The 22,189-nt window shown below is 47.2% G+C and overlaps 1 protein-coding gene across 1 annotated transcript in view; it reads left to right on the forward strand.

The window, feature by feature from the left end:
* Nucleotides 1–17,434, forward strand: part of ZMYM4 (zinc finger, MYM-type 4) — a 23,184-nt gene extending 5,750 nt beyond the window's left edge. The window contains 23 exon segments of the mRNA XM_009074281.1: nucleotides 779–1,031; nucleotides 1,284–1,458; nucleotides 1,561–1,773; nucleotides 3,290–3,437; nucleotides 4,100–4,215; nucleotides 4,324–4,596; nucleotides 5,065–5,215; nucleotides 5,595–5,767; nucleotides 5,855–6,005; nucleotides 7,032–7,172; nucleotides 7,454–7,491; nucleotides 8,664–8,808; nucleotides 8,959–9,080; nucleotides 9,407–9,578; nucleotides 10,099–10,152; nucleotides 10,267–10,446; nucleotides 10,937–11,031; nucleotides 11,161–11,332; nucleotides 12,305–12,456; nucleotides 13,652–13,763; nucleotides 14,851–15,099; nucleotides 15,916–16,045; nucleotides 17,039–17,434. Of these exon segments, the coding sequence (XP_009072529.1) occupies nucleotides 779–1,031; nucleotides 1,284–1,458; nucleotides 1,561–1,773; nucleotides 3,290–3,437; nucleotides 4,100–4,215; nucleotides 4,324–4,596; nucleotides 5,065–5,215; nucleotides 5,595–5,767; nucleotides 5,855–6,005; nucleotides 7,032–7,172; nucleotides 7,454–7,491; nucleotides 8,664–8,808; nucleotides 8,959–9,080; nucleotides 9,407–9,578; nucleotides 10,099–10,152; nucleotides 10,267–10,446; nucleotides 10,937–11,031; nucleotides 11,161–11,332; nucleotides 12,305–12,456; nucleotides 13,652–13,763; nucleotides 14,851–15,099; nucleotides 15,916–16,045; nucleotides 17,039–17,246 (3,623 nt within the window). The 3' untranslated portion in view covers nucleotides 17,247–17,434.
* Nucleotides 17,435–22,189: the final 4,755 nt, after the last annotated feature.

The following is a 22,189-nucleotide window of genomic DNA, read 5'->3' on the forward strand; positions in this document are numbered from 1 at the left end:
GAAGAACTAGTTTAGAGACAGTGAAATTCAGAGATTATAGGAGAGGCACAGGAAAATTGAATGTTAAATATGTAGGAGAATGGAATGTGTTAAATGGCCTCAGCTGAAGGAGGGCACAGTAAGATCAGATGTGAGGAAGAAATCCTTCCCTGGGAGGTGCTGAGGCTCTGGCACAGGTTGTCCAGAGCAGCTGTGGCTGCTCCATCCCTGGCAGTGTCTAGGGAAATTCAGAGATTATAGGAGAGGCACAGGAAAATTGAATGTTAAATATGTAGGAGAATGGAATGTGTTAAATGGCCTCAGCTGAAGGAGGGCACAGTAAGATCAGATGTGAGGAAGAAATCCTTCCCTGGGAGGTGCTGAGGCTCTGGCACAGGTTGTCCAGAGCAGCTGTGGCTGCTCCATCCCTGGCAGTGTCTAGGGTCAGGTTGGAGAGGACTTGGAGTAACCTGTGCTGGTGGGAGGTGCCCCTGCCCATCGCAGGGGGTGGAACAGATGATCTTTAAGATCCCTTCCAGCTCAAACCAGTCTGGGGTTCTATGAAAGGCATGTTAAAAATGCATTCTCCATCTTGAGACTAGTAAAAAAAAACCTGCTGTGCAGCAAACCAGCACAGGGCACGTGTTTGTGGAGAGTTCATCTGCAATCTGAGTCTCCTCTAGGCCCTGACAGCCCAAATAAAGTCCTGAGCCTTGTGCTTGCCCAGCACACCAGTGAGTCCTGTGTAACAGATCCATAACACTTACTCTGTGTTTCCTCTCTGTGGTTGTTTTTTTAGCTCCACAGCTGTCATCAGGTTTCCAGCCTGCTGTGGCATCCTCTGGCATGAGCAAAATGCTCCCTTCAGTTCCAAGCACAGCTGTTCGGGTTTCCTGTTCTGGCTGTAAAAAAATCCTGCAGAAGGGGCAAACTGCCTACCAGAGGAAAGGCTCAACCCAGCTCTTCTGCTCCACACTGTGCCTCACTGGATACACCGTTCCAGCTTCTCGCCCACCAGCTTCTACCAAGAAAACCTGCTCAAGCTGCTCAAAGTAGGACAGTGCTTCATTTGTTCTAGTCGTAACTGATGCTGCAGCAGATAATGAAAGGCCTGAGTGCTCTTCCCAAGCCTCATGCTGTGTTTGTGGTGCTGCCTCTGTTCCACTTCCCTCCCCAAGCTGGTGGCTGAGTGTTAGTTGGTCTGTCTGACAGGGCAGGTGGGAAGGAGGCACCTTCTTCCTAGCACAAAAGTTGTCATGAAACCAACATTAATCCTCCTCTCTTTGTTTTTTCTTTTTCCATAGAGACATTCTAAATCCAAAGGATGTAATCACTGCCCAGTTTGACAACACGAACTCCAGCAAGGATTTCTGCAGCCAGTCGTGTCTGTCTACGTACGAGCTGAAGAGGAAACCTGTGGTCACCATCCACACCAACAGCATTTCCACGAAGTGCAGCATGTGCCAGAAGAACGCCGTGGTAAGGGCAGACTTCCCTTGGGCTGCCTTAGATCAGCACAGCCTGCTGGCTGAGAGATGAGCACTCATGCTTTGTGTCCTGTTGGGTGTTGTTTCCCTGCAGATCAGGCACGAGGTGAACTACCAGAACGTGGTGCACAAGCTGTGCAGCGACGCCTGTTTCTCCAAGTTCCGCTCAGCCAACAACCTCACCATGAACTGCTGTGAATACTGTGGGGGCTACTGCTACAGTAGCTCTGGCCAGTGTCATGTGCTCCAGATAGAGGGGCAGTCCAAAAAGTTCTGCAGTTCCGTGTGTGTGACAGCATACAAGCAGGTATACGTGACAGGACAAGGGGCAATGGCCTCACACTGCCAGAGGGTGGGGTGGATGGGATATTGGGATAAATCCTGCCCTGGGAGGTGCTGAGGCTCTGGCACTGGGTGCCCAGAGCAGCTGTGGCTGCTCCATCCCTGGGAGTGTTCCAGGCCGGGTTGGATGGGGCCTGGAGCAACCTGGGCTGGTGAGAGGTGTCCCTGCCCAGGGCAGGGATGGGATGGGATGGACTTTAACGTCCTTCCAACCCAAACCATTCCATGATTCTCTGTTGGGACAAAATACTAAAAACATGCCTTTGGTTAGATTTTGGGTGTTTTAAGAAACACCCAATGCGTTAGTTGTTTATTTCAGCTACTGCATTGGTGTAAGGAAACTGCATTTTCCATTTCATGGAACCACAGAACCATTAAGGCTGGAAAAGATGATCCAGTCTAACCTTTGACTAAATCCCACCATGGCCACTAAACCCTAGCACAAAGTGTCACATCTGCTCATTTCTTTGACACTTCCAGTGATGACGATTTACTCCTTAATCAGTGCCCAGACATGTTGGTCTGTTTCCCTTCTCATTGAACTGGCTCTGAAATGTGTGGGAGAAGACACAGTGGGACCCTCCAGCAGCACCCAGTGTGGAATTCCAGCCCCTGGGATTCTCCCTGCTCGAGTGTTCTGTGTGAAATTGTAGCCTTTAATTAAGTGGAGAGGAGAAGTAATAATTAGGTGATAATTGTGATTCTAATTTGTAATATGAATAAAAAGAAATAATAATGGTAAATGTATTTCACCCAGAAAATTACCTCCAACATCAGTTGTGCTCCGAAACAAATCTGGGAATGGAATTAAATAAGCTGGAAAGGATTTCCTGCTGCTTTGGCATCTCACATGAAAACCCGGTGTAGGATAGTTTCCCTGACAATGCAGTGTGTTCAAAGCTGATGAGGTTAAGTCTAATCTGTTTAAATTGATTTTTGAGCAGCATTAAACCCAATTGTTTGACACATTCTGGTAGTTTCTGATGGGTTTGTCCCTAAAAGCTTATGCTCTGTTCTGGCTGGAAAGAGCAGGCATGGCTGGTGGCAGGACAAAGTGCACTGTTGGGACTGTCATACAGTGTTCTGGTGCACTAATTCTGAGTTTTTGCAAGCTTAAAGACCTTAAAATCCTTAGAGACAGGAAACAGTGTGTGTGTCAGTCACTTCTTCCTGTGCCTCTCTTTAGGGGAGACCATACACTGAGCACTGACTGTGCTGTTCCTTGTTGTCTCACCTGTTCAGTGGGAATGTTGTCTGCATACACTGCTGAGGTATTAAAAATCATAAGGAATGTGTTAATTCTAAGCAAAGATGTTCTCAAGTTAGTGTATCTGCACCATAACCAGCACAGCTGTGAAACAAGTGCTGTGTCTGGTGCACTGACACGTTTTATGCACATTTCACATCTTAGCAGTTAAGTTCCAGGTTAGTAAAAATACCAATTTCCGAGTGAATAACCAAATCCCCTGTTCCCACAGAAGTCAGCTAAAATCACCCCCTGCACACTGTGTAAATCCCTGAGATCCTCAGCCGAGATGGTGGAGAGCACAACCAGCCTGGGGAAAACAGAACTCTTCTGCTCCGTTAACTGCCTGTCAGCATACCGAGTCAAAATGGTCACCTCTGCAGGTAAGTTTAGCCTTTTGCTTCTTTACAAGCTTAGTTTCACACAGCTCCAATCCAGACTTAATTTGTCTTGGAAGTTAAGGCTGGGACTCTCTTTTTGGGAGGGTGGGAAGTGGCTTATTTTTAAAGGGAAGTGCCGAGATAGGAACATAAGGACTTTGTCCCATAGATAAACATAGCAGTGACAGTACAGCCACTTCAGTTTTGGTTTTAGGAGCTTAAACATGAGAATAAATCTCCAATCTATTTTCTGCTCTTCCAAGTGCAGCTGGTGGGTTCCCAGCTTGCCAAACCCACTGGGGTGGGCATTGCCATGTCACTGCTGTGACCCTCCTGCCCCTGGTTCTCCAGGGCGATTAGCTTTGTTCCCTCTGCCCACTCTTGCATGGGTCTAGGCAAACGTATCCTCAGCCATTTTTCTTGTGGAATAGAGAAATGCTTACTGACATCCTAGGGATACTGGGAGATTAATTAAATTGCTGGCAAGCACCAGGCACAGCAGCTGCAGTGTCTGCTTGGAGTCTGTGCAAACGTCGTCTCGGGCTTCTGTCTGTGCCTTGGCCCATCATTCAGGCTCTGCTTTTTGTATGCACGGTGCAAAATTATCTGCAATACAACTTGACGTTGTATAAATCACTTTTTTTTCTTCTCTGTTTCACCCTCAGGTGCTCAAGTTCAGTGCAACAGCTGTAAAACCTCAGCAAACCCTCAGTATCACTTGGCTATGTCCGACGGGAGCATACGCAATTTTTGCAGCTACAGTTGTGTGGCAGCTTTTCAGGTGTGACATCTAGGATTTCTTAGCTGAATTCACAGATGGAGGTAGCTGGGGTGTTGGGCACAAGGTGGATGGCTGGAAGGTAAAACCTGTGCCTTTGCTCTCCTGCAGAATCTGTTCAACAAGCCCACGGCCATGAACACCTCGGTGGTGCCGCTGTCGCAGGGACAGGTCATCGTCAGCATCCCCTCAGGGGCAGTGGTGTCAGCCACTGGCACCACCTCCACCGTGTCCCCCAGCTCCATGAGCAGCTCAGCTGCAGCTGGGCTCCAGAGGTTGGCTGCACAGTCCCAGCAAGTCACTTTTGCCCGGCCTGTTGTGAAACTCAAGTGTCAGCTCTGTAACAGATTGTTCGCGACCAAACCAGAGCTGCTGGACTACAAGGTAATGATGTCTGGGGGCTTTTCCAGCTCTTCATTCTCACCAGAAGACCAACAAATTGTAGTGTATGTGCACTGCTCTGTCAGTGCTGCTCTGCTGCTTACTAGGAATTTGGAACTGATTGTGGTATCATTTTGCCACTATCATAATGAATACTGATCGGAGCTCTGTGATCTTAAAAGCAGAAAAAAAGAGCTCAAAAAAAACAACCCCAAATGATTGTCTAGCTAAATAAACACATTGCTGTTTCTTGGCTCTTTTAATCTGAGGACAAAGCACATTGGTGAAGGCTTTCTGCAGAAAATTGTGCTTCATTTCAAGGCTCAGTGGGGAGACTCCTTTGCTGGTCCTGTCTGATGCTGATTTCCAAGGGTACAAATATGCTCTGGGTTTTTATTAACAATTAAAATATCTTATCTGGGATGTGACTCGTTCAGACATTGAAACCAAAACATTCTGTCTGTGTTGCAGGGTAAAATGTTCCAGTTCTGTGGAAGGACCTGCTGTGATGAGTATAAGAAGAGGAGCAGTGTGATGGCTCTGTGTGAATACTGCAGGATTGAGAAGATTATCAAGGAGACAGTGAGGTTCTCAGGCGTAGACAGAACATTCTGCAGTGAAGGTAAGAAAGGACAAGGCCCTGTCTCAGAGAAATCCACTCACAAGGGTTTTGCCTTAAAATTGTTGGTGTACAGTAAAATTGTTGGTGTACAGTGTTTGAAACTGTGGGGCTTGAGGCTAGAACTGTGGGATTTGGGGCTAGAAACTGTGGGATTTAGGGTTAGAAATTGTGGGATCTAAAGCTAGAAATTGTGGGATCTAGGGCTAGAAATTGTGGGATCTAGGGCTAGAAATTGTGGGGCTTAGGGTTGGAAACACAGAACCCTGTGCTTAATGGTATTTTCCAGCCAGTTCCTGCAGCCATCACTAAACACCAGAGGTAGATGTGCTGAGTGGTTGTCATTTGGGTGTTGAAGGATGTTTTTGCTGTTTTCTTCTAGGCTGTAAACTGCTCTACAGACACGACTTGACTAAGCGCTGGGGCACCCACTGTAAAACGTGCAGCTACTGTTTACAGGCTTCCCCCAAACTGGTGCAGAATCACTTTGGGGGGAAAATGGAGGAGTTTTGCTCAGAGGAGTGCATGTCTAAATTCACAGTGCTGTTTTACCAGGTAAGCAACATCCTCCAGAAGAGGTTTCTGTGCACAAACTCCTCGTTGCTGTTTCCAGGTGTGTTCAATTTCTCCCTCTTTTCCCAGATGGCAAAGTGTGATGGGTGTAAGAGACAAGGTAAACTCAGCGAGTCCATGAAGTGGCAAGGAGAGATCAAGCATTTCTGCAATCTACTTTGTATTCTGTTGTTCTGTAATCAGCATAGTGTTTCTGACCCTCCACCCCCAAACAACACAGGTAAACCAGGCTGGGGCTGCTGTTGCTTTTTGCTGTGTGTGATGTGAGGTGGATGTTTGCTTGGAAACCTGAGTCAGTGAACTTTTTAGATCTGTCTTCTCCTGGGGAGCTCATTGCTGTTGAGCGGACTCAGGTTTTGGTATCACTCTTACTCAAGACAAATTCAAACTTCTGCAGGGATGAAATGCAGTTGCTTCATATACCAAACGAGTTTTAAAGATGAACCCAAAGCACTTTTCAGTCACTTTCCTGAAACAAAGGCCCATTTTATTGGGTTAAATGTACTGATACCTAGTGAAGACATGTAAAATCTTCTGCTTATCTTGATGACTCATGGCAGATGTGGCAGAACATTAATATTTCTTTAACAAAAACAATCGAGTGGTGAAATGTGTAGACTTAATGGTTGTAAGTACAGACTCCCATATCTGCACACCGAGCAGTTCTGTGCACTCTGTAGGCACATGAAAAGTTCCCATTTCTGTGTCTTTAGGTGTTGATTTTTGGAGGTATCAATCCCAAGGTTCATGAGTGCTGTAGCTGTTTCCTGGAGCAGGTGGAATGGGAATGAGGGTGGGAATGGAATAGGAACTGAGTTTCTGTAGGGAGTGAAATGCAAAGGGGTGAAAGGCCCATGAAGACAGGAGGAGGGAGGGAAGTGAGGCAGGGGTGGCACTGATCTAAAGAGGGGCACAACCTCCCCCGAGTGGTGGTGGCTGCAGCTGAAGGTACCCAAACCCAGCAGAGAAATTAACTGAGTGTTTATAGTGTGCACCAGGCCATATTCAGCTCCTCAGCTGGGAGCACATCTGCCTCTTGCCTCGGTGGGAGCTCTTTTCCCCCTGATTAAGAGCAGTAAGAGCTGAAGTTTGTTTGTGGCAGCAGCTCCTGTAGAGCCTGACACCTACATCCCCTTCTCACCCAGCCTCTTTCCTCTGCAGAGCAATCTGAGGGGCAGGTGTTGTTTCAGAAGTGCTGGTTTATACCTTGCCTTACTTCTTATTACCTTCTGCTCCCTGTGTCCAGCAAACCTTTCCATGGCTCCAGCCTCCTCCTCAGGCCCTCCTGCTCTGAGAAAGGACTCAACCCCTGTCATAGCAAACGTGGTGTCCCTTGCCAGCACCCCAGCTGCCCAGCCCACTGTCAACTCCAACAATGTTTTACAGGGTAAGGCAATGCCTCTGTTTTAAAACACCTTTTTCTGAGCATTTCTGTTTGCCCAGAGATTTTTTCCACGGAGAGCAGCCCGTTCTTCATTATGCTTCACACCAGTGCAGGTGGTTACAGCTTTGTCCTTCCTTTGTCTGGGGATAAATCATGACTTAAATTTATGTAATGCATCAGGGAATGAGTTCTAATTGGGATTCTTTCTCTTGACCTTGGCAGAATATGGATTATGGTCCTTGATGAGAAGTGCACAGGTTATTGTGTGGTTTTTCCCTTCACAGGTGCAGTCCCTACTGTGACAGCAAAAATAATAGGAGACGTAAGTTTTACGAGAGAATCTTTTTCTCACTTTGGCCCAGATTGTGTCAATTACAAGTAAAGTATCCAAGAATTTCGCCCCCTCATTTTGTAACTGCTTTTCCTGGTTGGGGTTGGGATCTCAAATTCATCCAGCTTGCAGATGCTTTTGAGAAATGGGTAGAACTTAGGGGGAATGAGAGCCTTGCTGTGTGCACCGAGAGGTTGGGTGTCTTAGGGCAGAGCTTGTCAGACTGCAGCTCTGGGGGCGTCTGTGGTTCTCAGGGAATTCAGGTGTGGCTTCTGCACCTGAGGCTTCCCTTTGGGCCCAGAGGTGGGACAGGATGGCAGAGCACTGGCTGGGGGGAAGAGGAGCAGCCTGTGCTGCAGGGGCTGACCTGACCAAGCTGTAGCATCACTTTGTTCCCCACTCCCTGTCAGGGTGGTAACAGAGCTGTGGGGAACCATTGTCACCACTTACCTGGGAATAACTCCTGGATTTCCCATTCCTGAGCTCTGTGAGGTGTGTGCTGTCACATCTTGCAGCTCTCTTAAAACACAGAGGTGTTTTTCTGTAGCTCTGTGTTCTGGAAGAGTGGCAGCCTTGCTTTCAGCTGGAGTGTCACTTATCCCTGGTGAGATGGATCCTGCTGTTGGAATGCATGGCTGAAAACTGCAGGACAAGCGTGAGCAGCCAGTCTGTGTGCCATCAGCACTGATTCTGGTCTGCCAGCAGTGGTGTTCATCTTCCACATGGATTTCTTTCCAGTGGTTGCACATCATTTTACTCAGTTTTTGGGGTATCTGTATCAGCCACACTTTTAGTCATCAAAAGTATCTTAACTCCTCTTTATGTCTTTGCGGTCAGGAAGATTCCAAGGTCAAAACTTTATAGCAGTTATTTGACTACAGAAGCCAAATATCCTGGCAGATTTGTTCTCTGCACCGTTAGCAAAACCAGCTTTATTAGCAAAATTAGCTTTCAACGTTATTGTTTGAGCAAGGGAAATTGAGATGAAGACCAGAAAGCACCAAATACATCAGCGAGCTGATTTTGCAGTAGTTTTTAAATGAGGATTTTTATCAGCAAGGAGAGTTTTAAATTGTTAATCTCCCATAGTACAGACAAATACTAATCCTATCTTACCCTTCAAACCAACCCTGACTCTGCCTTCACTTGTGTTTCCCAAACAGGCAAGTACCCAGACAGATGCCCTAAAGCTGCCACCATCACAGCCCCCCAGGCTGCTGAAAAACAAAGCTTTGCTGTGCAAACCAATCACCCAGACCAAGGCCACCTCGTGCAAACCTCACACCCAGCACAAAGAGTGCCAGACAGGTGTGTATGTCACCTCCTGCCCACGTTGTACAAGTCCATATTGCAGCTGGGAGAGTATTTTGTAACGTATTTTAAATCCATAACCAGTTTTTCAGCTTGTTGATGGTATTTTCCAACAGTTTTTGCTTTGTTCTCTTTTTGGTGTAACAGAAGAAGAAGAAGCTGTTCAGCCCCAGATCGTTGTGGTCCCTGTTCCTGTACCAGTGTTTGTGCCAGTGCCCCTCCACCTCTACACGCAGTACACACCAGTTCCCCTGGGGATGCCAGTTCCTGTGAGTTGTGCTTCAGTTCATTACACCAGTCAGTGCTTTACTGTTTCTGTCCAGCACACCCAGCACAGTGTCCCTGGGGGTGGCACTGGTCATGCAAGTGGTGTTTGGAGGCCTGGAAGCCATTTCCCTCATGTTTGGCTAAGCATCCTGCCACAGAACTGCCAGTTTGTAGGGAGGGTGCAGAAATTAAACTAGCTGTCCAGTCTGGAGTTAGTTTAAAATCAAATTTAATGCTCCCTGAATAGATGTAACATTGAGTGAGAGGAATCTCCCTCCTGTACTTGCTGTTCCCTTCAGCCCTCAACGTCCTCTGTTATCTTCCCTAGGTACCAGTTCCCTTGCTCTTCCCAACCACCCTGGAAAATGCTGATAAGTTCATTGAAACTATTCAGGATATCAAGGAAAAGGTTCCCACAAATCCATTTGAAGCTGATCTCCTCCAGATGGCAGAAATGATTGCAGAAGATGAGGAGAAAGAAAAAACACACTCTCATGGAGGTAGGTGGTGGGCTGGAAAGGGAAGGGAATTGCAGTGAGGTGAAGGTTCTCTCAGCATGCAAATTTCCCTTTCCCTGATCCTAGGTGCTGGTTTGACTTCTGTTGAGAGTAGCAGGTTACTAGAGGTTGTAATCTCCAGGTGTCAAAGCCAGGAAAACAGAGCAGCTGCTTTACAAGCTTTTTTTTGGTGCTTTCTTGGAGGGTGATGTGAAGTGTTGGATAGTGACCGACCCATGTAATAAAAGTGGAACAAGCTGAAAAGAAATGAACATATGTCTCACTTTTCTGCAGATGTATAAACAGGGAGGGATGGGAAGCTTTGGAAAACCAAGCACTGTGTTTTTGTTCCCCTGCCACAGCATGGCCAGGGTAGAGAGCTATTAAGAGAGCTCCAGTGGAGAAGACACACTATGTGTTCATCTTAGGACCTAACACATGAGATTTTGGTGGTCAGAGTATTTAGTGTTAGCTGTATGAGTGTCAGTCGTGTGCAGGTACAGATTTCCTTCTTTTCCTCAAGGATCTCAAACGTCTGAGCACGAGCTCTTCCTGGACCCCAAGATATTTGAGAAAGGTCAGTGAGATTTTTTTTGTGCAAATGGATTTTGGTCCTGCTGTCCCTTGCCCTGCGAGCTCCTGGTTTTGGCTGTCCTATAGCATGTGGTGTGTGTGATCCCTCTTGTTCCAGACCAAGGCAGCACTTACAGTGGAGACCTGGAGTCAGAAGCAGTGTCCACCCCCCACAGCTGGGAGGAGGAGCTGAATCACTATGCCTTACGCTCCAATGTTCTGCCAGAACCCGACCCAGAGCTGAAGCCGTTCTCCAAAGGTGATGTGGAACAGGACCTGGAGGCAGATTTTCCATCAGGTCAGTATCATGTGAAGGAAAACTCACTGTCCTGTACGAGCACACACAGCTCTCTGAGCACTGGGCTGTGCTTGCCTGGAGTAAAACTGCATACCCAGAGCAGCAGGAGTTGATCAGCTCCACTAAAAGTTTCTGGTTTGAAGATCACTGGGGTGTTTAAATCAGCATCCTGCAGCACCCCTGAGGGGAGTGGCAGGCAGCCTTGCTTGGCTCCCTCTGGGTGTAATCCATGTGAGTGGGGTGCCAGGCCATGTTTGCATGAATAAATACACTCACTGTTTTGGGGCCTTTTCTCCCCTTCTGAGAACTGACTTTGTCTGTACGCACAGTGCATAGTTTGGTTAACAATTCCAGAGTCAGCAGGACTGGAATAGAGAGATGAGGTTGCCAAACTGTCAGGTGTTCCATAGTATCTCAGGGACAGTGACACTTCTACCTTGGGCTGCTAAATCATGTAATTAAACTCTTCATGGTGTTGATTTGACTTCAGACTCATTTGACCCTCTCAGTAAAGGACTGGGGTTGCACTCACGTTCGCGAGCGAGACGGAGGCACAGGGATGGCTTCCCTCAGCCAAAGAGACGGGTAAGGAGGCTCTCCTGGGACACAGATCCCTCCCATTTGACACCACAGCACGACGTGCACTAATCTCAGCATCCCTGGACGAGCAGCTTAGTGAATGCTGATGTGGTTTGGTGTGTTTGTTGCCTGTAGGGACGGAAGAAGTCTGTGGTTGCGGTGGAGCCCAGGACCCTGATGCAGGGCTCCTACCCTGGGTGCTCTGTTTCTGGGATGACCCTGAAGTATATGTATGGGGTAAATGCCTGGAAAAACTGGGTCCAATGGAAAAATGCACAGGAGGAGCAAGGGGACCTGAAGTTTTCAGGTACGTTTGTCTCTCAGTTACCTGGGATTTGGCAGTGCCCAACTCCCCTTTTCCCTGGTCTCCCATCTTACCTTAAGCTAGGAATAGGATTAAGCTTTCTAGGGGTGGTGGGGATGAGAGCAAACCATAACAAACACTTGTGCTGTGGAGAGAACTGAGCAAGGCTTAGGACTCAAGGACTCAAATGATACAGATTCCAAAGGGAAAGATTCTAGTTGGGATGAGATTGTTTTTTCATCTCTTGTTTGGAAGTTGTGTTACCATCGCATGGGAACAGCTGAGGTTTATTTCCCAGAAGAGGAGTAATCACATGAGTTACTGTGTTTTCTTCTTGTGGCTAAGGAAGCAAATATTGCAGCCATTTCCAGGAGGCTGTGTCCACTCCCATTCCCTGCTTATTCCCAAGCAGACACTTGTAAGGTGTGGAGCAGCCAAGCCTGGTAATTTCATTGCAGATCCTTTGGTCCATCGGTTCCTGGATGCTCTGCTTCCCTGTCCAAATCCCCTGCATGTCCCATTAAACTCTTCCTTCCTTCTTCCCTTAAGAAGTCGGATATGCTGCACTCAACTCATTCCAGAACTATTAGGAAATACTCCAGATCTCCCACTTGGGTGAGTCTCTCACTCCCCTGAGCGCAGTTGTAGAGATGAAACCTATTCCCCAGCCCCAGGCTCAGGCTGGAGCTCTGCAGCCACTGCCATCCCACATTTTGGGCTCAGCAGACTCCCAGACACTTCCATGTCTGAGCTTCAAACTCCTGCAGTTGGTCCTCAGCTGCAGCATTTACACTGCACACAAACAGCTGCTTTGGGGTTTACTGGCTAACTCATTTCAGTGTCAGCCAGCAGGTAGGACATATTTCCTGACTTAGTCACACAGGATAGTTCATGGGTGAGACAGGAGGTTTAGGAAGGAAACAGTGAGGAGTGTGTGAAGGTTCAGAGTGTGAATTGATGATTCTCTCCTCCCAGTTCGTCCTGTGAAGCTCAAGGAGGACATTCTCTCGTGCACTTTTGCTGAGCTGAGCTTTGGCTTGTGCCAGTTTATCCAAGAGGTTCGGAGACCAAACGGGGAGAAATATGATCCTGACAGCATCTTATACTTGTGCCTTGGAATCCAGCAGGTAACTCCCACAGCCAGGATGCAGTTTATGCTCTAATCCACAGTCCCACATAGCTGCTTGGGGCCTGGAGAGGAGACAAGAATGTCTTTTTTTGTGTTTTATCTTTGTCTTAATCCCAGATTTGACTCGTTTGTCTGGACCGTTTTATGCTCAGAGTGACCAAGTCCTTCTGTCCTTGCAGAGATGTGATGTGGGAGGTGGGAGGTTCTATCTAGACACATATATTTGCATTTGAAGCCTTTTGACCCTTTGGATCCTCTTTCATGTATAGGGAAGATTTGCTCCTCAGAGATATTTGCTTTAGGATGGAATGGTTTAGAGCTAAGATAATTGCACAATGCTCTTCTGGTGTGTAAGGTTACATGGAAGAGGTTTCTCAGGAAAGACTCTCAGTGGCAAGACAGGGAATAATTGCATTGTAATTAGTGATTACTAGGAGTAATTACTTAGTCCTTGTTACCTGCTTGGCAACAGTTGCAGCACAACACTAATTTCTGTTCAAAACTCAATGTTCAGTATGTTTCTGTTCTGTTTTCCTTAGAATAGCCTCATTGTTGCTATTCTTGGACTCATTTTGAGACAAGGAATCCAAAGCTGCTTCTAATGTCAAACCTATTACATTAGACATGGAATTATCTGATGATTTTTTTCCTGGCTATGCTTGAAAAAATGTAGAAAGAGTTAAAACTCTTGGAGTATCCGTGATTTTTGTGTTCCAGTTTTGACTTATTGATGCAAACTCCTGACTTTCAGAAAGTTTTTTTTGACTGTTACTTGACAAGTCTAAGACACTTTTTTTGCCTTGGTGCTGCAAGTTGAGCTATTCCAGCAGCCAATGTCTCTTGTCAGGAGATGTTAGCATGTAAAGTTCTTTCCAACAGAAAAAAAACCCCTCAATTAACTACTCTGGGTTTTATGACAGACTTTTGCAAGAGTATTTAACACTTAGAGGAAGATGATTTTGCAGAAAACAGCTCTAGAGCTTGAAATATTAACCCTAGTTCTTGCCTAGATCTCTCCTTTCCTCTTGGAGAGGTCTCAGTCCTGCAGAAACTTTGATTTGCTGTTTTACTGGAGATCTCACCGAAGTGTTTGGCCCTGGGACACAAGGCAGGAAAAGAATCTGATGTCCTGTATCTTCTCTGCAGTGTTTTATAATCACAAACTGTATGTCTCCCTGTTTTTTCTCTTGTAGTACCTGTTTGAGAATGGTAGAATAGATAACATTTTTACCGAGCCCTATTCCAGGTTCATGATTGAGCTTACAAAACTATTGAAAATCTGGGAACCTACAATTCTTCCAAATGGTAGGACAATTCTTCCGTTTCGTGTAGTTGCATGACAAAGCCTAATCATAACTCCGTGTCTGCTCAGGGCCAGGAAGGAGGATGTGGTTGAGGCACACGTCAGTCCCCTCTCTGCACCACACACTGGTGTTTGTGTCTCTCTGCCACTTGTGATTACACATATCTTTGCCTCTGAACAGTATTGGAAAGGAAGGATTCCCATTGTCATCCTCAAGACATTGGTTTTTCTCTTCCCTCAAGTTTCAGCTCAATTTTTGCATACAGGTAGCCCAAATTGAATACAGTAATTGAGATGAGTTACTACAAATACCATGTCCAGTTGTGCTGGTGTTTCCCTATTGGTGCTGGAAATACTCCTGATAAATTTGAGGATCACCTTAGCTACTCATTGGAATTTTGTCTCCACTCCAAATGAAGAGTTGCCAAATTCTGCAGCTATTTTTAATTGGTCTTCAAGTTTGACCATGCAGGTCAGAGCTCACACCAACCCATGCAGGTTGCAGGGCTCACACCAGCATCTTTTCCAGAGTGTCAGTGAAACTTGGGTGATGTTGGCAACTCCACACATGTCTCCACAACTGGCTTTTCATTTAGAAAAATGAAGTTTTTATTCAGTACAAAAATAATCCAATTGCTTCCAGACTGCTGCATACAGTGAGGTTGTTTTTACAGCAAATCTCTTCTAAGCCCACATATCTCCTTTCCCTAACTGACTTAGGATAATCACAATGGGCTGTTTGTATATAAAATGGGACATTTTAAGCTCGTGCTCCATGTTGTAGGAATTACACATTTTTGCAGTTGGCTGGTTGTGGTTTAATGCAGTGAAATTAGAACCTAGTGAGACTCTGCTGGTGTCTGCAGTGTTCCTTCCTATCCTCCTCTCCATCTTCTAGGGTTTTAGACCATGCTGTTTCACAGCTCAGCTCTCCATGCTCCCTCCTGTGTCCATGCATGCAGTATTGCTGGTTTTGTTGGATGACAGTTGCTTATGATGGGTGTGAATTTGCTCTCACCAATGAATGGTGGTTCATTGAGAGAGGACTCGGGTGCTTGAGTAACTCTTTTCCCTTTCCTTTGCCCATAGGTTACATGTTCTCAAGGATCGAGGAGGAACACTTGTGGGAATGTAAGCAGCTGGGTGCATACTCCCCCATCGTTTTACTCAACACCCTTCTCTTCTTCAACACCAAATACTTCCAACTAAAGAATGTCAGTGAGCACCTGAAGTTGTCCTTTGCCCACGTCATGAGGCACACCCGGACGCTCAAGTACAACACCAAGATGACATATTTACGTTTTTTCCCACCCTTTCCCAAACAAGAGGTAGAATCAGGTGAGTCTTCTCTGCTCATCAGGGTTTGGGCAGTCAGGTCTGTGTGGTCTGAGTCACACAGAGTTCTGTCTGCTTGGATTCCAGAGGGGCTGGGGAGAAGAGCTGTGTCAGTGAGCAGAGCTCTGAATGTGCTGCTCTCCTCTACAGCTCCAGTATTTTCCACTGGTTTGAAGAGAAATTCTGCATGAGCCAAGGCATCCAGTAAATACTTAGAGGAGATGTCACAGACTGGCTGCAAATTGGTTTCATAGAAGCCTTTTCTAACACCCTCAGCATGCAGAAAGCTTTACTCACTGCATGAGTTAAAGGCCTTTCCTGAAGTCCTTTTCTCAGTGTTCATATTCTTGAGGTGTTGAGGGCCAGACCCTTATTGTGCCTTTTTAATTCCCAGATTTACCTTGGGGCTGTGTGGTGAACACACAGGGACTCACACAGGAGGAGAGACTCCCCTCTCAGCCTCAGGGGCAAAGACACACAGACATTTGTTCTCAGTGAATTTTGCTGTTTGGTTAGTCTCTGACCCTTTTGGCTTCCTCAGTTCCTAGTTCCAGCGTGTTACATGAGTTCCAAGAAAAATTGCATCCCCATGTCTTCCTGCTGGATACTAGTGTTTGTGGATTTTCCAGGTGAGGGGTGGGCTGTGGACAGCTCGTGCCACCCTGTGCCCACACAGCAGCTCAGAGCAGGGGCTGTGGTTTGGTGGTGACATTGGCCAGTTCAGGCAGTGTGTTTGGGTGAAGCAGAGTCATCACTGGGTGTGTTCTTGAAGGTGCTGCTTTTCCCTGCCCCTCTCTGATGCTGGTTTTGTGTATCCAGATAAATTATCTGTAGGCAAAAGGAAACGCAGTGAAGATGAGGAGATTCCAACAGCAGTGGAAATGGCTGAGAACACAGATAATCCCCTGCGGTGTCCTGTCCGACTGTATGAGTTCTACTTATCAAAATGGTGAGTGGCAGAGTGGATTTTTGATCAGGAGCTTGGGCAGGGAGCCCCCTCCCACCTTCTGTGGCTCCTCTGCGCAGTCCCTGGTGCCTCAGGGGCAGCAGAGCTGACAGGAGCTCAGCAGCAGCACTGAACCCCCAGACAAGTGTTGAGACAGGAGTGGGTACAGGAGACTTGTTCTTTCAGTGCTGTTTGCACATCCACAGGGTGTAAATGTAAACTGGGCCCATTACTACAGTGTCCATGGCATTCTCATCTCCCTTAATTCCCATCCAGGATCCTTCTTCTTTTGGGGAGATTATAACTAATACTCTGACATCATGTTCCTTGTGAAGGAGAGTAGAAGTATGGATTAGGTAAAACTCCTGATAAATTTTGCCTGCTGAGATGTGAGATTAACTTGTATTGTGGAGTTAGACAGGGGACTATAGCAAGGACAAGGATGTAAATAATTTTTCTCTCCTGTTTCTGTGTAAACCTTAGTTAGATCCTTGAGCAGGTGGAATATGATGTTCTTCTCTTTTAAAGAAAATGCAGATGCAAAATGAAACAGCATCCTATTAGTGTCAGCTGAAACTCAGATAAATCACCCTCAGAAATGCACCCACTGAACTGGAATTGTTCCTAATATCCAGTCTAAACCTGGAGACCATTCCCTCTTGTCCACATTGCACAGCAGCTCTGGAATCCTGGACACAGTTTGATTCTGAGATTGGATTTCAAATGTGTCTGTCAGGGCTGTGAGTTGGGTGGCACTGACAGAGGAGCCACTGCTGTAGAGTCACTCTGAGCTTCTTTGTTTGGTTAGAAGCAACTGATGCTGAGTGACCTGGGAACAGTTTAGCTGTTCCCCGAGTGGAGTGAGAGAGACCAAGTCACTGAGGGAAATGTTGGAGTCACATGTTGCCATCTCAGTGTGACTGCGATCCCTGTGCTGATCCTCCTGATGTAACTGCATCCCAGTGCTCCTAAACCTTCCTGTCTCTCCCTTGGCAGCTCTGAGAGTGTGAAGCAGAGGAGTGATGTATTTTACCTCCAGCCCGAGCGCTCCTGCGTTCCCAACAGCCCCATGTGGTATTCCACGTTGCCAATAGACCCAGGAACCTTGGACATCATGCTAACACGTATCCTTATGGTGAGGGAGATACACGAAGAACTTGCCAAAGTCAAATCAGAGGACTCTGATATTGAGTTATCAGACTAACTGACCTGGGGGATTTTCCTCGGAATACACATCGGAAGCACCAAACTGTGAATACGTTCAGCCTTTGGAAAATGTGTATCAAACAAGCCAAGATAATGTCACCCACAGGCAGATTTTGTACCCCAGTGGATGTACAAACTGGAACTGGAAGGAAGCTGTGCAAGCTGCAGGACCCAACGTGCTGTGGCTCCCGTGGACCCTCCGAGCAGCCCCGAGCGGAACTCACCTGTTGGAGCGGTGCAGAAATCCTTTCTCTGCTTAGGGTTTTGGAGAGCTGTGAGAGGTTTTTAAGGAAGACAGTTGTGTGAAGGCCTCACGCTGTTGGGCACGGAGAGCTGGGCTGTGGCTCGGGTGACTCCCCAGCCCCTGCTGGCAGTCCTTGCTGCAGGTCCTCGGGCTCTTCCCGGGGCACGGGAGGAGGGGGTGAGGCTTAGACACCTTCTGTTAGAAATACACCTACACATACACTTTTCCAGGGGTTTTTTGGAATCTGGGATCAAAGCTAGGGAGGCAGGAGCCGCTGGCTATCCCAGGGGACAGCTCTGGCTGCTAGCGCAGGGTTGGCAGGACATGCTCTCGCCAGCGCTCGCTCGGGGGGGTCCTGGCTGGGGGAGAGGTGCTGCAGTCCCACTGCAGAGTGACAGCCGTGGGGGCTGTCCAGGAGGCTGTGCACAACCCCTTCCCTGGCCCAGCAGCTCTGCAGCCTGTCCACGTAACCTAACAAATAACTGTGGTGCACAGAGAGGTCTTTCCCTTACGGCAGCTTTCCCTTCCCTCTTCCCCTGCTCCCGCGGGTTTGGTTCTTTTGTCAGGCAGGTGTGGAGAGGGCCTCGTCATTTCAAACAGAAATACACACACACTCTTTTCTCTTTCCACCTTTGCAGCACGGGCAGTGTTGGCAAAGGGTGCAGTATTACTTCCGACAAGAGAACTGTGGTAGAAGATGATCATGTGTGTTTTTTCCCACCCCACCCAAAGAGATTTAGTCATAGTGTTGGAAATCGAAAGAGGTTTTTTTCAGGCTTGGCTGTTACTGAGTCTTTTGGAAGAGAAAAGCTCCCACGTGGTGTTTGAGGACAGGACATTATCAGATACTGTCTGTATCTCTGTCTGCTCGAGCTCTAGATATGTTTCTGATGAGCAGTGGTCACAAATTCGTTGGAAACCCTAACTATTTTTAAAGAAGAGAATTGTATGGTTTTATCTAGCTCTGGTCAGTTATCCATCTGCTGTAACAGGGGTCTGAGATTTGAGCTTGTCACTAAAATTTCAAGAGATGAAAATCAACAGCCTTGAGTTATATTTCTTTTTTTTTTTTTTTGGTTCTGTTTTGTTCGTTTGGGTTTTTTTGTTGTTGGGTTTTTTTAATTATTTTTTTAGCAGTAACAAAAGTAATTTAACAAAAATAAAATCAGAAAGTAGTCTATTGACGTTGTGTACTCGGTAGTCCTGTCCCTGCCTGTAACAGATTTCACTGATGTATTTTTTAATACAGAAAACTATGTGAAAAGTAAAACCTGCCCCTGATTCTGTCTGATCAAAGCCCATCTGTGTCTGTCATTTCTGAGCTAAGGTCCTGGCCTGGCACTCAGAGGCTCAGGGATGACACTAAAGCCACAGTGAAACAGGCACAGGGCTCTGGGTTGGGATGGCTGACAGGACATCTCAGGGCAAACAGTCTGCAAAGATCAGTCTGCAGGGCATTAGGAGAGGCTGAGGTGTGTCTGCTGCACACAGCTGTGCCCACACTGTGCCCAGCAGAGGGGAAGGCTCCAGGGATTTCTGCCCTTCCTGTGCCTGCTCCCCCTTCCCTGACCCTGGGAGCAGTGAGGACAGGCTGGGCAGGGTGGGGATGGTCTGCAGAATAATCCCACAGCTGATGTGCCCCTGCAGAAGTGCTCCCACGATTAACTAGGGTGTTTGTACCTTGTTTCTTTCTCCAAAGTTTCCTCCTGGGAACACTTTCACTTCTGCTAATTTTTTTTCCAGGTGCTGTGAGCGAAAGGTATTTCAGCTTCCCTCAGCAAGGAAGGTGAAACCACTTTCAGCTTAGTTGGCTGATAAAAATAATTGTTAAATGCTGCGTGAGGGAAACTTCTGCACTAATAATTAACACTACAAGTAGTTTCAGTTTCTATTTCTCTGCTCTTGGAGGCCCTTTTGGCAAAGATCACCTTGCCCAGGCCCTGCCTGGGCTGGTTCTGCCTCCTGAGGGATTTCTCAGCAGCCATTCACACCGAAGTACCTTCAAGGATAAAAATGTATTTCTAGATGTTGCACACGGGCTCGAGGTTCAGAACACAAACTTGTTTATAACCAGAGGTTCTGGCTCAGTCGCTGAGCATGCAACAAGGTTTACTGAAACCCTTTTAAGAAGGAAATGCAGGCTGAGGCCTCAGTGTGGGCAGAGGAGCAGCAGAGGTGGGTGTGAACAAGAGAGCAGAACTCTTCCTGCTGCCGGGGCAGGCCAGGTCTCGCTGCTGCTGCTCCCTCAGGCTGACTGCAGAGGGAAACTGGGGATGTGTTGGAAGCCACAGAATCAGGAAGAGGAGGTTAAATTATCTTAGGAATAACTCTGCCAACTTCTTCTCTGCAAGAAACCCCTGGATTTTTCTGGAGCAGCCTCCAGCTGAGCCTGGCTCCTCAGAGACATAAAGCAGCAGCAAAGTCCCTCATGTCAGGTGTGCCCAGGTGTGCTCTCTCTCTGCTGCTGCTGGGGCACAGAGAATGTACAAGTCGCTGGGGTTTTTTGGTAACAGTGTCACAAACTCCTCATTCCCTCGAGCAATAGTTTCACTGTTGCCTTAACAAAAGAACCCAGAAGAAATGCTCATGTATCTTAGGGCCCTTGTCACCACCCGGTGAGGCTGAAGCTTTGCTCCCCTCAGCACTGCAGGTTCCTCCCTCGTTCTTCTTTGACCTCTCATCCATTTCAAACCATTCAGAGGCCAAAATTCAGATTTGTTGTCTTTCTTAAGGAGCTGCTCCCTGGCAGTGCAGCCCCTGAGCATCCTGGGCCTTGCAAGAAGTAAAGGAACCTGTGTTGGGCAGCTGAGCTCCTGAGCAGGTACTTTTGCAGGTACTTTTGCAGGTACTTTGGTGGTTTCTTTTGCAAGGGAAACTCCTCCAGTTTTGAGGACGGTGTTCTGTACCTGAGTATGAGCACCAAAAATGTGCAAAACTCATGGCCCATTGCTGAGGAGAAAGGCTGGGAGGAGTTTCAGGAGTGCTGAGGCAGGGTGAGAGCGGCAGGTCTTGCCTCAGACAGGTCCCCAAGTGATCTCCTCTTGCCTTGCAGTGCTCAGCTGCTCCAGGGGAATCCCTTTGGCCCAGCACAGCAGCTGCACCTTAGCAGGCAGGGAGGGCTAACTCTGCCCTTGCATGTTCCCCAGGATGAAGCAGTTGGATTGAAGAGATGGAGAAGTCGAACAGTTTTGTATAGTGTTACTGACTGTTACGAAGTTGACTCCAGCCCTTTCCAAGGTGGATTTTTTTTTTTTTTAATTTAAACTAAGGAAGAAATTCCTCATTTAGTCTGACCACTGGCACACACACACTCCCTCTAGCAAACCCACAGCCCCTGGCTGAGCTCTAAGAACTTGCCTGTTTTTGTCTTCACTTCCCACTCACACCACACTCCCAAAAAAGCATTCAAGAACTTTTCTATTGCATTGTGCTTTCTGAGAGAACAATTTTGGGCATGCTAGGAAGGGCAGGTGGCAGAGGAGCCGTTGCAGGGTGCTGGAAGGTGCTTTGGGCAGGCAGGTAATTGATGGTGCATGGCAAAAATAATGACCCTCAAGTGTCTAGGAGTCATAGTTTTATATTCACAAGGTCTCCTCGTGGAGGCCCTTGGTGCTGAGCCCCTGGCACCAGTGCTGGCTCTGCTCCAGGGAGTGCTGCACAGCTGGAGAATGGTTTGTACAGTCATAAAGGCTCAAAGGAACTCAAGCAGTTTGGATTCTCCTCAGCATGGGACTGAAATGTCCGTTGGACATCACATTCTCTAAGCTGATGGATTTTTCAGCAGAAACAAAACCTGAGGTACCTGACTGTCACACGCCAGGAGGGAATTCCTGACCGAAACAGTGAAGGTACACAGAGCATCACACCCCAAAAAAAATAATCTCAAAATGCATCCCAAGGGCACGATTTGAATCAGGGCAGATCCATGTGGATGTGGGTGGCACAATTTTGGCTGATTCTTGGTTCTTGGTCAACCACTGGGTATGCCAACAAAGGGAATCCCTAGGGAATCCCTGCGAGTCCTGGACTTTTTAATCCTCTCTTCTACATACTTATGCCACAACAAGCCAGAACTCTTTGCAAAGGCCTTTAGACCTGTTGGGAGCCAGGCAGCTGGCGGGGGAGCAGGGCGAGGGTGATAGCACTTGACCTTTCTCCCCAGCTAAGCCAGGCACTCAGTGCTCAGGCTCCAGCACACACTTCCCATCACTCCTCTTGGCTCATCCCTTCCAGTCTGTACCTCGGTTCTACCCTCTGTAAATTGGCCACACTTTCCTACCTCGTTTGGGCATTATGAGGCAGAAATCCGTCGGATGCTTTGCAGCCCCGTGACAAAAGGTGCTATATAACTGCAAAGTGTTACTTCAGAAGATGTAACTAGGTCACCAGTGCATCATAACCTCTATTAAAGTACTTTTTATGATATGAGAATTTATAGAGTTCAATGTATGGTATTAATAAGTGAATTATTGAGACCCCGAAAAATAGCTTTTGGTTCGACTGTATCTGTATACTGGAAAAGTGATTAAAAACTTTCACCTTAATAAAAGAGTTCATGCTCCTTTCCTGCATGCTGGAGTCAAAGTTCAAAAGCAGACTGAGCCAGATGGGAGGGCGGAGTTGTTTATGAGGCAATGTTCAAATTGCAGCTGACTATCTGGCACAGCAAAATTCGGTCGTTCTCACGTGGCATTTGG

Source organism: Acanthisitta chloris, unplaced genomic scaffold (assembly GCF_000695815.1).
Source record: "Acanthisitta chloris isolate BGI_N310 unplaced genomic scaffold, ASM69581v1 scaffold32920, whole genome shotgun sequence".
NCBI classification, from domain to species: Eukaryota; Metazoa; Chordata; class Aves; order Passeriformes; family Acanthisittidae; genus Acanthisitta; species Acanthisitta chloris.